Source organism: Maniola jurtina, chromosome 3, assembly GCF_905333055.1.
Source record: "Maniola jurtina chromosome 3, ilManJurt1.1, whole genome shotgun sequence".
NCBI classification, from domain to species: Eukaryota; Metazoa; Arthropoda; class Insecta; order Lepidoptera; family Nymphalidae; genus Maniola; species Maniola jurtina.
In genome coordinates, this window is record NC_060031.1 from 1,826,630 (window position 1) to 1,838,894 (window position 12,265).

At 37.6% G+C, this 12,265-nt stretch overlaps 1 protein-coding gene and 1 non-coding gene across 12 annotated transcripts in view; one reads left to right on the forward strand and one right to left on the reverse strand.

Annotated features, from left to right (window-relative positions):
• The window catches only part of LOC123881112 (rho guanine nucleotide exchange factor 5), a 121,703-nt gene that overhangs the window by 21,148 nt on the left and 88,290 nt on the right, over positions 1-12,265 (reverse strand). For 5 of the 11 annotated variants that reach the window (XM_045929692.1, XM_045929689.1, XM_045929691.1 and 2 more), the window contains 5 exons: positions 7,514-7,659; positions 6,985-7,135; positions 5,697-6,042; positions 4,734-5,006; positions 3,868-4,028 (listed from right to left, as the gene is read on the reverse strand). In XM_045929692.1, the coding sequence (XP_045785648.1) occupies positions 3,868-4,028; positions 4,734-5,006; positions 5,697-6,042; positions 6,985-7,135; positions 7,514-7,659 (1,077 nt within the window). Of the gene's footprint in view, positions 1-3,867; positions 4,029-4,733; positions 5,007-5,696; positions 6,043-6,984; positions 7,136-7,513; positions 7,660-10,664; positions 10,875-11,294; positions 11,525-12,265 lie in introns of those variants that run through there. The other 6 variants (XM_045929697.1, XM_045929698.1, XM_045929696.1 and 3 more) reach the window with 6 other exon arrangements.
• Trnae-cuc lies at positions 6,428-6,499 on the forward strand. The gene has a single exon. It is a non-coding gene; the product is annotated as a tRNA-Glu (tRNA).

Sequence of the window (12,265 nt, forward strand, 5' to 3'; positions counted from 1 at the left end):
CCAAACTTGGTACAAATGTATTGATCATCTTGCACTCACTTGACAAATAGAAGTGTAGCTCAAACAAATCGGGCCCCATCAAGTCTAATAAAGAAAATAGCTCAAGCTCAATAAAATCAGAATTAATCATTGAGATTATAATATAGGCCAAGGTTGGTCCAAATGATATTATTTATCATCTTGCAGCCACTTGAAAAATAGAATAAATAGTAGCTCAAACAAATCGCTGATGGTAGAGAGGACTAATTTTGGATCAAAGGAAATATATTCATTTTTTTATCCCATCAAATGTGGATTTCGATTCCTCGGCGGTGTTTATTAACTTTAGGTTCTCTTGGGTGAAAAAGCTTGAATTCAGATAGCTGCCGCATTCAAATCATAAATACCTACTTAAATAGATTGTTTATAAAATAGTAAGCTAACGTTTTTCATCATCATCATCATCATCATCAAAAACCGATAGACTTCCACTGCACTGGACATATTAAGTCTCTTGTAGGGACTTTCACACGCCATTAATATTAATCAAGCGACTCTCAGCGACTAATTTGATGTCGTCTATCCATTTAGTGGGAGACCTTCCAACGCTGAAACCACTAAGTATATCTATCGATTTTTCGAACTAAGTATGTGCCTTGTCCATTGCCACTTCAGCTTTGCAACTCGCTGATCTATGGCAGTCACTCTTATTCTCCTATGGATCTCTTCATTCCTTATTTAACCACGCAGAGAAACTCCAAGCATAGCTCTCTCCATCGCCCACTGAGTGACTATGAATTTGCTTATGAGGACCCATAGTTAACGACGTTTTAAATGCTAAAGTATAGGAGACTACTTAACTACTCAATCTACTTATGTATAAATTATTACTTAAATGAAATCAGAAGCGGCTTTGGAAGGAAGCTTATTTTACAAAATCTGGATATTCATCCAGATTCAAAGGTTCGTTCATTCAAAACAGGATGACGACATTTTTTTTTGATAGTGTTGGATTATTTCTCAAAAGCCAGGTTTAAAGGTCTTCGCACTCTACACAGACTCCATTCCGACTCGACTCACAGTATAGCATGGCAAAATGAGCTTTATACCGTGTTGATTACGGTGGAATTTTCAACACTGAAGTATCTGACTGAAGTGTATGACGCGTAGACCACGTGGTAGTCCAGGCTTCGTATACTTCTTTCATCATCAACTCATCACTGGCTCACTACTGAACATGGATCTCCTTTTAGAATGAGGCTTTACGCTGGCGAAGTACAAATTGACAGACTTCACACATCTTTATAGACATGTCGGCATGGAGGTTCCCTCATAATGGTTTCCTTCACTATTGCCAGCGTGTCTGTGTAGTGTGCGAAGACCCTTAAAGTTACACCACAACCCAAAAGTAGAAAGAAACATGTAAATGCAGGTATGTTGCAGGCAAATAAGACGAAAATAACAAAGACAGTGCAAACATATATAAGACAATCATGAAGCCGTGTAATGTTACACCACAACCACACCTCATGCCGATGCAAATAACTAATATTTTAATATCTTATTCACATTCTCAGATTATGTTAAGAGGGGTCTCTCCGTCACTCGCCCCACACAAACGTAGTTCCAATTTCATTTGAATATTAAGCAACTAAAGTCCATGAAATTTTGCAGACATATTCTAGAAACTAATACCTATGCCTGTGGTTTTCCAGATTTCTGTAAAAATATTCGCTTTCAAAGTTACGCGGTCTTAAAAATTCACATACAAATCTTTGAGCCCCTGTAATTTTAAAACTACATATTTTTAGAAAAATCTAAAACACCACAGTTACAGATTAGTTTCTAGAATGTCTGCAAAATTTCATGGACTTTGGTTGCTTAATATTCAAATGAAATTGGAACTACGACTGTATGGAGTAAGTGACAGGGAGAGCCCTGTTAATCTGAGTTCTCATTCATAATAAAAAAGTTTCCCGTCATTGGATCGTAGAAGGGCGAAAAAGTTAAAAGAGGAAAAAGAAACAACAAATCAAAAATCTTAAAAAAAATCAAGATACATTTTTTTATAATGCATGATTTTCCACATAGTTGATAGTTCCACGTGGTTAGAAAAGAAACGTAAAAATAAATTAGTTAAGGGCAAAGTTCATGAAAAATAAAAGAAAAGGATTAAATTCAAGTAAGTATTTATTGCTATAATTTATTAGTACAGGTTAATAAAAAAGATCGAGGCTACTTAAAACTACAATTCACGAGAAAAATATAATATCCACGATCGGCATCATAATATGATAAAATTACAAGTAGGTAATTTAACTTTTAAAATCGCGGAAAAATTGAGAATTTCGCCCTTTCTACATACTAAGTATTTCAATTTTTAAGATAAAAGTCGTAATTAATGCTTTTAGTTAGTTAGTTCATTAATTTTGATATTAGTTATTTACAGGGACAGAGGTTCTGACCTCTGTTTAGCGCTGTCTTCGTTTCCGATAAGTTCCCTTTTAATTGGAAATAATTTATAACATTATGTGTTAACAACGGAGAGACGTCTACTGAAACTGAAAGTAACCGACATAATAAAATTTTATTATAGTACTTCCTATCCTAACCTGAACAACCATGGTTATTTGGCCTATTCATGAATGTCAAAAGACTGCGCCATATGTTCTAGAATAGCTGAAATTGTTTTGCCATATTATAATATCTATACTTACTAATAAATAAAATTGAAGTGTCTGTCTGTAATTTCGAAATAACTGCCTCATATTAAGCTCATAAGGTTATTTGAACGATACCTTAACTGGATCACACGTTTTTAAAATTTTTGTCTGTCTGTCTGTTTGAAAAGGCTAATCTTCGGAACGGCTGAACTGATTTTGACGGGACTTTCCCAGACAAGTAGAGGATTGACCAGGGCGTAACATAGGCTACTTTTTTAATCGACTTTCAAAAAGGGAGTTGTGTTTTTCTACCTATTTACACCGAAATCTTCGAGATTTCTGAACCGATTTGCGTAATTTTTTTTTAATCGATAGAAGAACTTTGCGACATTGTTTCATAAAAAAATTGGATTCCGACTCCTCAATCCTGTCCCACCTGACCTGACCACCAAGACTGATGGAATCTAAATCCACGCGGACGAAGTCGCGGGCATCAGCTAGTTCAAAAATATATTTGACTATCCCATCCACAGAACAAAGTAGTAGTTCCGACATCAACGGTGCTATCTGGTGCTATCCCTTTATGGAATAACATGACTTCTATGTTACGATCAAGATTCTAACTATGTAGGTATATTGATGCTATATTGATGTTTCGAGAGTATGGCATAGATGCTATATTCTCGAAACTAGAATATCTATAGCTTTTTGTTGTATCCGATGACTACATTTAGCTTTTTATCGCATCTAAAATATTTACATTCCTCTTTATCATAATATGACTAATCTTTCTTCATTCTGTATAACCTCTTTACCATTTATCCTATGTAAAATCGTGCACAGGTCCTTTCGTCAAAGGTAGACTAGGGTTTCAAGATTTTAGAAACCTAAATCCACCCCGATGAAGTCGCATTAAAAAAATATTTGGCTTGCGTGTGAGATCGTGGAGGCCTAACCCCCCCAGCTGGCTGGCTAATTCTTAGATTATCTATTAGCTGACCATTTATCTGAGCTGGGATCTTTTTTAGGTTGTGCCACAGCTTCGCTTGGTTATTAAGGTATTAGCTTAAATATCCAGGTGAAGAAAATGCTGGATAAAACCCTTTAGGTTATTTGATGTGTCATGTGTGGCACAATTTATAAACGTTTTTTCTTTCACTATCTATCGAGCTTCAGTGGACGTCTATCGCAAACACGTTTCAAGCCAAAAGCAATGGATCCCGACCTTCGTTCACAGCGCTAAGGTCAGTGTGCATGGGCGGCGGCGGCGGCGGCAGCGCGGGCCGCTCGAGCGCCAGGCACGGCGAGGACTCGGACCATGCACGGAGCGTACCGTCGCGCCGCCGGTTGGAGGGGGACAGCGTCTCCGCCGCGCCGTTGTCGCTGCTGAAACAACATTATGATTGAGTTATAAGCATACAATGTAACGGCTATACTCACGTAATATTTCCGTCAACCGCATAGTCTCCACCGCGACGCGCAGCGAGCTGAGTCTCTATGAAAAAGGACGCCGGATGGGTTCGAAACTAGTCGGGCTTACATTGACTAAATACATGGGTATAGCCGTTACATTGTATCCTTAAAATGGATATTAACAATCAAGAAACAGACTGATATTATAAATATATGTATTACATTGTTTGCGTACGCACTACACAGCTGGACATATTAGGTCTTCCCGAGAGCGCGCCACCACATACGGTCCTGCGCCTTTCTCACCCACCCACTTTACCCGAGTTCTCGTCCTCAGACCAATGGGTTGGTGGTCGTCACATAAAAAGCTTGATGGTACGCGGTTTCCACTCCGGAAAACGTCTTCCCCATCGGTTCTGTAACTTATATGACCTGCTCTTCAGCTTGCTAATTCGTTGAGATATGTCGGTTACTATGGTTCTCCGAGGAATTTCCTCGTTACGGATTTTGTCCCTCAGAGAGACACCCAACATAGACCGCTCCATAGCACGCTGAGCGACTTTGTGAAACAACTACTGTCAATTTGTATAGCAATAACTACTGAACTAGCCCCCTTTTCAAAAAAAAAAAAAAACAAAAAAAACGCTTCCAAATACAATAAGTAAAAACTAAACTTACCAGTTGCTAAATCCAGAGTCACCATCCATAGAGTCAGTCAGATAGAAGGTAGAGTTGGTAATCTTCAGCGCGCTGGGAACATCCGAGTTGATATCCACGGCCATGGACGTCGCCCGCCTGAACCTCGACTTGAAGGAGAAGTACGCCTTGCGGGATAGCGTCCCACTGCTCTTGGTATCACTAGTGGGAGTCGTGGGCTTTTCTGGAGGCAGCTTGTCTGGTAACGGTGGAGGTACTTCGCCACTGCTATTTCTTTTTTCGCCTATACTAGACCTATTAAAATTAAATTAATGTCGGGATTAGGAATATGTGTGTAGCCCAAAAATCGCATGTCTATTTTAACAATGAAAGGAGCTGGCGAACAGAACTGGGCAAAGTGTTTTTTAAAAAATCTTGTCTTGATCTGTTATTTCTACTCCCATTTATTTATTTTGAATGAAAGTGGAGTAAAAGTAAAAATGAGTTTTGAAACAAAGTTAATTTAAGAAGTCCAATAATACTAAAGATGTTAAAAATTCTACGTTAGCCGCAGTTTTTTAACAGCCCTGTAAAATTTTATTTCATGTCTATAATACTAGTCCAGTACTGTTCGCCAGAGACCGGATGACATTTATGTGTGTTTGTGCATTTGTTGTCATTTATATGTGTTTGAATATTAAATGAGTTAGTGTAATTTAAAATTAGTCATCCTCTAATGCCATGTTTTCTCTATGTCATCTCCACCGATAAGCCAATCATGGTGAATTTAAAAAGATTTAACTACGTTAAGTACATATTAATTTGAGCCTCGATAGCTCAACGGTTGAGGAGCGGACTGAATTCCGAAAGAAGGGCGGCTCAAACCCCACCCGTTGCACTATTGTCGTACCCACACCTGGCACAAGCTTTACGCTTAATTGGAGGGGAAAGGGGAGTAGTAGTCATGATTAGCATGGCTAATAATCTTTAAAAAAATGTTATTACCTATTAACACCTCTCTCTGGTACAGTCTTATTCATAACTTTTTCCACCCCAGCTTTGTTCACCCCTTTGTCCGTTACCCCAGTCTTGTTCACGCCTTTTTCCCCTATCACAGTTTTCAGCTCTTCCTTGAAAGTTCCAGTGATCTTTGCCAAGGGATTCTCAGTCTTATTCAAAGCATTTTTGGTGTCATTAAAGTTGACATTTGAATAAACGTGCTGGATTTCAGGTTTTTCGTAGTTGGCGTAGATGATATTGGGTGATTTGGTTTTAGGTTGATTTTTCGGGACATCGTAAGTCCCGTTTTGGTTGTTCGATGATTTCGTAAAGGGTTTGCCGTCCATTGCAACTGAAAAAGAAAAAAAAATGCCAACAGTTAAGTTTTTTAAAAATATGGGCCTCCATATTCGATTGTCCATAGTATACAGATAGAAAAAACAAAAACCGGTCTAGTATGAGTCGGACTCGCACACATAGGGTTTAATACAAGGTTTTTTTAAATGTAATCATTTCAAAATAACATATTATTGAAATTCGCCATTTTCTTTTTTTATTATTTGTTACTAAAGCGGCAATACACTGAAAATTTCAAACTTTCTACCTATTACAGTTTACAGACTGTCGGATGGACAGCGAAGGTTTAGTAATAGGGTCCCGTTGCCACCTTCCGGGTACGGAATCTTTTAAAATGTTATAAAAGTAGCAGTTCGATATTTTCAATGTCTCAACAACGATCCGATATGGTCTAGTGGCTAGGATACCTGGCTCTCACCCAGGAGGCTCGGGTTCGATTCCCGGTATCGGAAAAGCTTTAACTTTTTTTGCATTTTTTCCTGTTAGTACTTTTCATATTTTATACTTTTTTTCTTCTAATGTTTTTCAAAAAAAAAAAAAATGAATGAAATAGGTTTTTTTTCATTATTCTTCGTTTCACTAGATTTGCCACAGAGCTAGTGTTTGTATACTTCAGACGAATAGATACAGGTTGCGTTTTATCCCGGAAAATAAAAGAAACTCCACGGGATCTTTAAAAACCTATCTAAGTATTTGGTACAAAGATAGCTTGCATCCCGTTTCCGGAGACTTTAGGTTAATACCGGAGGCTACTATTTATAGAATAGGTACATTTTATCACACAAAATCAAAGAGTTCTAAAGAGATTTTCAAAAAACCACGTGGACGAAATTGCGACTATCATCTATTTAATACAGAGATAGTATAGTTTCTTGTTTTGTCTTGGTTTTCTGTTTTGTATGCAATAAAATCTTCTATCTATCTATCATTTGCTTACCAGAGTATCGTTTGGTGAGATTCCGTTTGATCTGGCGCATCTTGCGCTGCGCAGCGTTGGCGATCTTCGTCAGCGTGTAGGGGCCTCCAGCGTTGGGCGGGTTGGGCAGCCGCGACGCTGGCAACGCAGGCGGCGACTGCGGTTGTAGGGTCTGCAATAGCGAATGAAATCCCTTTTAGTACTTAAAGGTGCTCTCCATGGCCGCCCCAAGTCGAGCGTGAGAGCATGCAGAAATGCAATCAACTTTTAAGCGCTTGACGACAATCATGTCTGAAAAACAGAGCAATGATGAGCTAGATTGGAGAAACACGTAACGTAAGTGTAACCTTAACACCGGCTTCCTACGGTGCGTGATATTGCAGAAGGACGGAAGGATTAATACACGGACACCTTGTCGTCGTCCTCCGAGTCTTGCACGGTGCGTAGCTCTCCATGGGCGTCGGCCGTGCGTGATAATCACGCACCGTGGGAAGCAAATATAATATCAATTAACTTGAAAAAAAAAAAAATAGGTTTCAATGATACTAACCTTGTCATGTTCATCGGTGTCGCTATCGCTGTCAAAGGAATCGAAGTCATCTTCCAGAGGTATGGGAGGCGTGGGCGGCAGCGGTAGCTGTGGTGCTGCTGGCTCTAAGGACTCGTAGAAGTGGCCCGAGTCGCTACTGTCGCATTCTGAAACGAAAAGATCAGTTCTGTTAACCAATTTGTTTTATTCAGGTTACAAGTTAGCCCTTGACTGCAATCTCACCTGATGGTAAGTGATGATGCAGTCCTAGATGGAAGCGGGCTAACCTGGAAGGGGTAGGACAGTAGGGGTATTAAACCATACCCCTTTGGTTTCTACACGTCATCGTACCGGAACGTTAAATCGCTTGGAGGTAAGGTTTTATCATATTCGCTTTAAAAATCCTAAGCAGCTATGTATTTCAGGGTTACATATTTGATATTATTTATGGAGACTTTTCGACTTCTGTCAAGCGCAAATTATTATTATAGGAGTAACACGTTCATAATAATACATTGCGAAAGTGTGTCCGTCTGTCAAAGCAAATCAAATCTATTTTTTGTCCCGGAAAATCAAAGTTTGTCGTGGGAAATTTGATTTTCCGGGACAAAAATACTATTTCTGCCTAGAAAAACCTAAATCCGCGCATGGTATCATATTTAGTAGATACCTAATCCCGGAGAATCAAAGACCTTTAAACCGAAACTTTCGCGGATGAAGTATTAACTAGCAATATTGTAATTATGGACGGATTATTACGGGAAACCATAAAATCCTCCTTGCTGATAAGAAAAATTTCTGCACAATTATGACGAAAGTCGAAACATGGTTCACTGTTGGTACATAAATGCCTAAATGACCAATGTAAACGTATAACTTTACACAGTGCAAGCAGAGGCTATTGTGGAGTTGGAAGTCGAGTTGCGAAAATCCACCAGACGTGCGTGATGGAGGTTGCCTCACGAAACCGCGAGTTATGTAAGGCTGAAATCTATAAAGCGCACTTTGACTTTGCTCTGACTTAAGATTGAGTTAAAACGAGACAGATTTATGTGAGAGATATAGCTCTGTCTCGTTTTAACTCTGTCTTAAGTCTAAGCAAAGGCAGAGCGCGCTCTATAGATCTCACCCTAAGACGCAACTGCAAGACTGCGCACGGACTTACCCGACTACAGTCTTGATATTTTGGCGCTGCATTTTAGGACAACTAGGTTTAATACCCATCGATAAAAAATAAATTAGTATAGCTACAAGTGCAAATTAAAAATTTATAACACCCCCGACAAGTGAAGGTTACAGTAACTAGAAAAGAGCTGATAACTTTCAAACGGCTGAATCGATTTTCTTCGATTATAGCTAAGAACACTCTCGATCAAGCCACTTTTCAAACAAAAAAACTAAATTAAAATCGGTTCATTAGTTTAGGAGCTACGATGCCACAGACAGATACACAGATACTGCACATGTCAAACTTATAACACCCCTCTTTTTAGGTCGGGGGTTAAAAATAGGTTACTAAAATTAGTAGATGACAATGGACACCAAGTGGTAAGCTTACAAGATGATTTTATGATGATATCTTATGACATCTTATGATTTTACCAAAGCGAGAGAAAATCATCTTTGATCAACGAAAAAAATGATAAAAAGAATCTTTCCCCGTACTGTCCCAGATAAATCGATTCAGCCGATATTTATTTCTTACATATTTTTCTCAAGCGAAAATAAAGTAAAGCAATTTTAATTTTTCTAGTAAGTATCAATTTACAGACGAGTTAGCTTAAACAAATGATAAAAATAATTATTAAAAAATAAACATCATCATATTAACTGCATTAATTAATGTATCTACTTAATAACATAATAACCAAGTGGAAAATCAATAAAGATACCTACTGAACTGGTTAGTAATAAAAAAGCTAATAAAGTTAGTAATTAAAATCTAAGTGGAAGTGTGATCAGTTTGGCAATATTGGTTAATCATCATTTAAGTACTAAGTTGAATAATTATTCAAAAACATTGAAAGATACTAGTTACGAGTATGATACGATCATTAGATGGCTTTTACTAGGGAGTGTTAAGTATTGTACTAATTGCTGGATTTCTTATGAGTAATTACTCTGTCCATAAAACTTGCTGACTTATTTACAAAATACTCATAAATCTACCTTCTTTACAATAGATCTCTCACTCATCTCTGAAATGCAATATATACGTTAATATAACAACGATGTCTGATTTAGAGAATCTAAACAAGTTTTTTCTAGATATTACGAGTACCTAGTGTGTGTACATGTTAATGTAAACAAGCACCACATTTTCTTAATTTTTACTGACCTGATTCTTGTTCAGATTTGTAAGAATATCTTGTAAGTCGCAATCAAAAGATTTTGAAATAGTACCATCGTCATAATGCCTATAAAGCCTATTTCGGATCCGGCTTTGACCACAATGGCAGTGCCCATAATCAAAATCTTGTCATAATGTAACCTGCCGTCTACGGTTGGTTTTCACTTTCTTCTTATGCAATGAATATTAAATATGGGCAATAGTTTTGGGCTTAGTCACGTACCTTGTAGAACCCCAATTATTAAATTTTAAAAGATGTAATAGTCAGCAATACCAATTAATGCAACTGTTTTCTAACTAGGCTACAAGTATCGATCCAAGTGAAAGTAATTTTCCTAGCTATTAGAATAAAACCCACACTACGAACTACGAGTACGAGTTACGAGTTACTAGTAACATTAGCACATATTGATCGTTATTTAATCTAGTTTTGCTATACTTTTTCTTCATATAAAGAAAGATGACCTGAACCCTGTTTGATTGGTCGAAGAAGAATCAAAAGTGTGAAAACTTTGACGAATATCTATATTTGCACACAATATCTACTAAAGAACATTTACAAAATAGGAAAAGAGAGGTTTGTACCTAGAGTAACAATGAATAATATCATGTAGGTGCGAAATAATTTAGACCGAGGCATTATATTGAAGATATTATGTTTCGTTTTCTTAACGAAGGTTGTTAGGAAGAAACTGGAAGCACCAGTGGTTTTCAGTTACTGTTATTAGTCAATAAAGATCAAAACTTATCACAACTAAGAGTACAATAAGCATATTAACTCCCAAAACATAATGAGTTCAAAGTAATGTAATCAATGCATACCAATAAATGCAACGAGGTCCTGTATCTCGAATTCCCCGTCACGTAAAACGGTTCTCACGCTCAGCCACCACGTCTGTTCGAGCACTTCGATGAACTTCACTTTATCATCAACGGTTTTACGAACTCTTTTAGACGTCTCGTCGTTCTCGCTATAGAACGTGCACTTTGCGCTTGTATTTATGTAAACCTTTGATGGTGACGTCACAGACACTAAAAGAACGGTCAAGGTGATTTAGACGTTGATTCCGCTTTGGTAAATATATAAATTGAGCGAGAAATGAAACATGATCGCGGCATTTGACTCGATTCAACGTGTGAAGGGATTAAGGCCAATCATTTTAAAGCAAAAGCTTGGGAACAATCTACTTTGAAGATATGTATAAATGAAAGGCAGGTCATAGACATCGTATCGGAATGTCGTTTGCCACAAAATTGTTCAAACAAAGACAACTTTAGTTTCAATTAGCACGTGTGGTTTGCAAGTGAAATCGAAATGGGCATGAGCATATTTTACTGGTTGTCACAATAACTGAGTCACTTGGGACTCAATACCGGTCTCGCGTCATGTTTGCCGTATATGTTTATGCTAATGAAATATGTCGATAAAGCGGATCGAAAAGTCTATAGCACCTTGATCGCCACAATTCCTTCGAAAAGTCCGCGGCCTCGGCGCACCAACACCGCCGTTCAGCGGGGGCCTGTCCGATACCATTTTTCATCATTTTTTCACTACATCACTATTCACTTCACTGTAAACTAATGCACTTGCGCGTCTATCTGTGGAAATCGTCAGTATTTATCCCTCGATACAAAATCTTATTCAAAAGACATGTCCGAATGATTCGCAATGATTTCAGATACTACTCGATGCAGGGAAAAAATTTATATGAGACACCGGCAGCTGTGTCCGTTTCAGGGTCAACCAGTGCCGGTCGACTTCAGATCGTGAGCTAATTTTTTTCATTTTAGTATTTTACTGTGTATTATAAGCACAAAAATATTATTGTGTTTTAGTAACGCGGACTTTAAGATCATTGTCAGTTCAATTTTATCATTTTATGATGGTTTTGTGTTGGACTTGTCCTAATGTTCTCATCGCTAAACCTTGTATTAAGATTAGCGCAATCTTAGTTAGGTACGTTAAGTTTCAGATTACTATGGTTTCGAAACATGAAACATATTGCTACGCTCCACTTAATTTCAAGTTTAAAAATAAACTCGTGAATAAAATAGTCTATTTACCTTCATAATCATAATAACTCACGTTGCGAATAAAATCTTTGTTCTTTACTGGTTCTAGGCATTGCGAAATTTGTCCTAAACGTGTTATATTAAAGTTACTTTTATTAGTATTGGCGCGTTCTCTATTTCCTTTGTCAATTTAAATTTCATTAGGATTTAAAGTTTTGATTTTAATTCTAATGATAATTGGAATAGCATTACAAACATTCATGGAACTTAACTGAAAGTATGCGTTTGAATGTAGGTATCAAAGCCGGTTGTACTACCAAAACCACATTGCCTAAATTGACGGGAGTTACGAAACTACGTAGCTATATTATCCATCTGTATTCAGTGTTAACCGCTACATATTCATATTA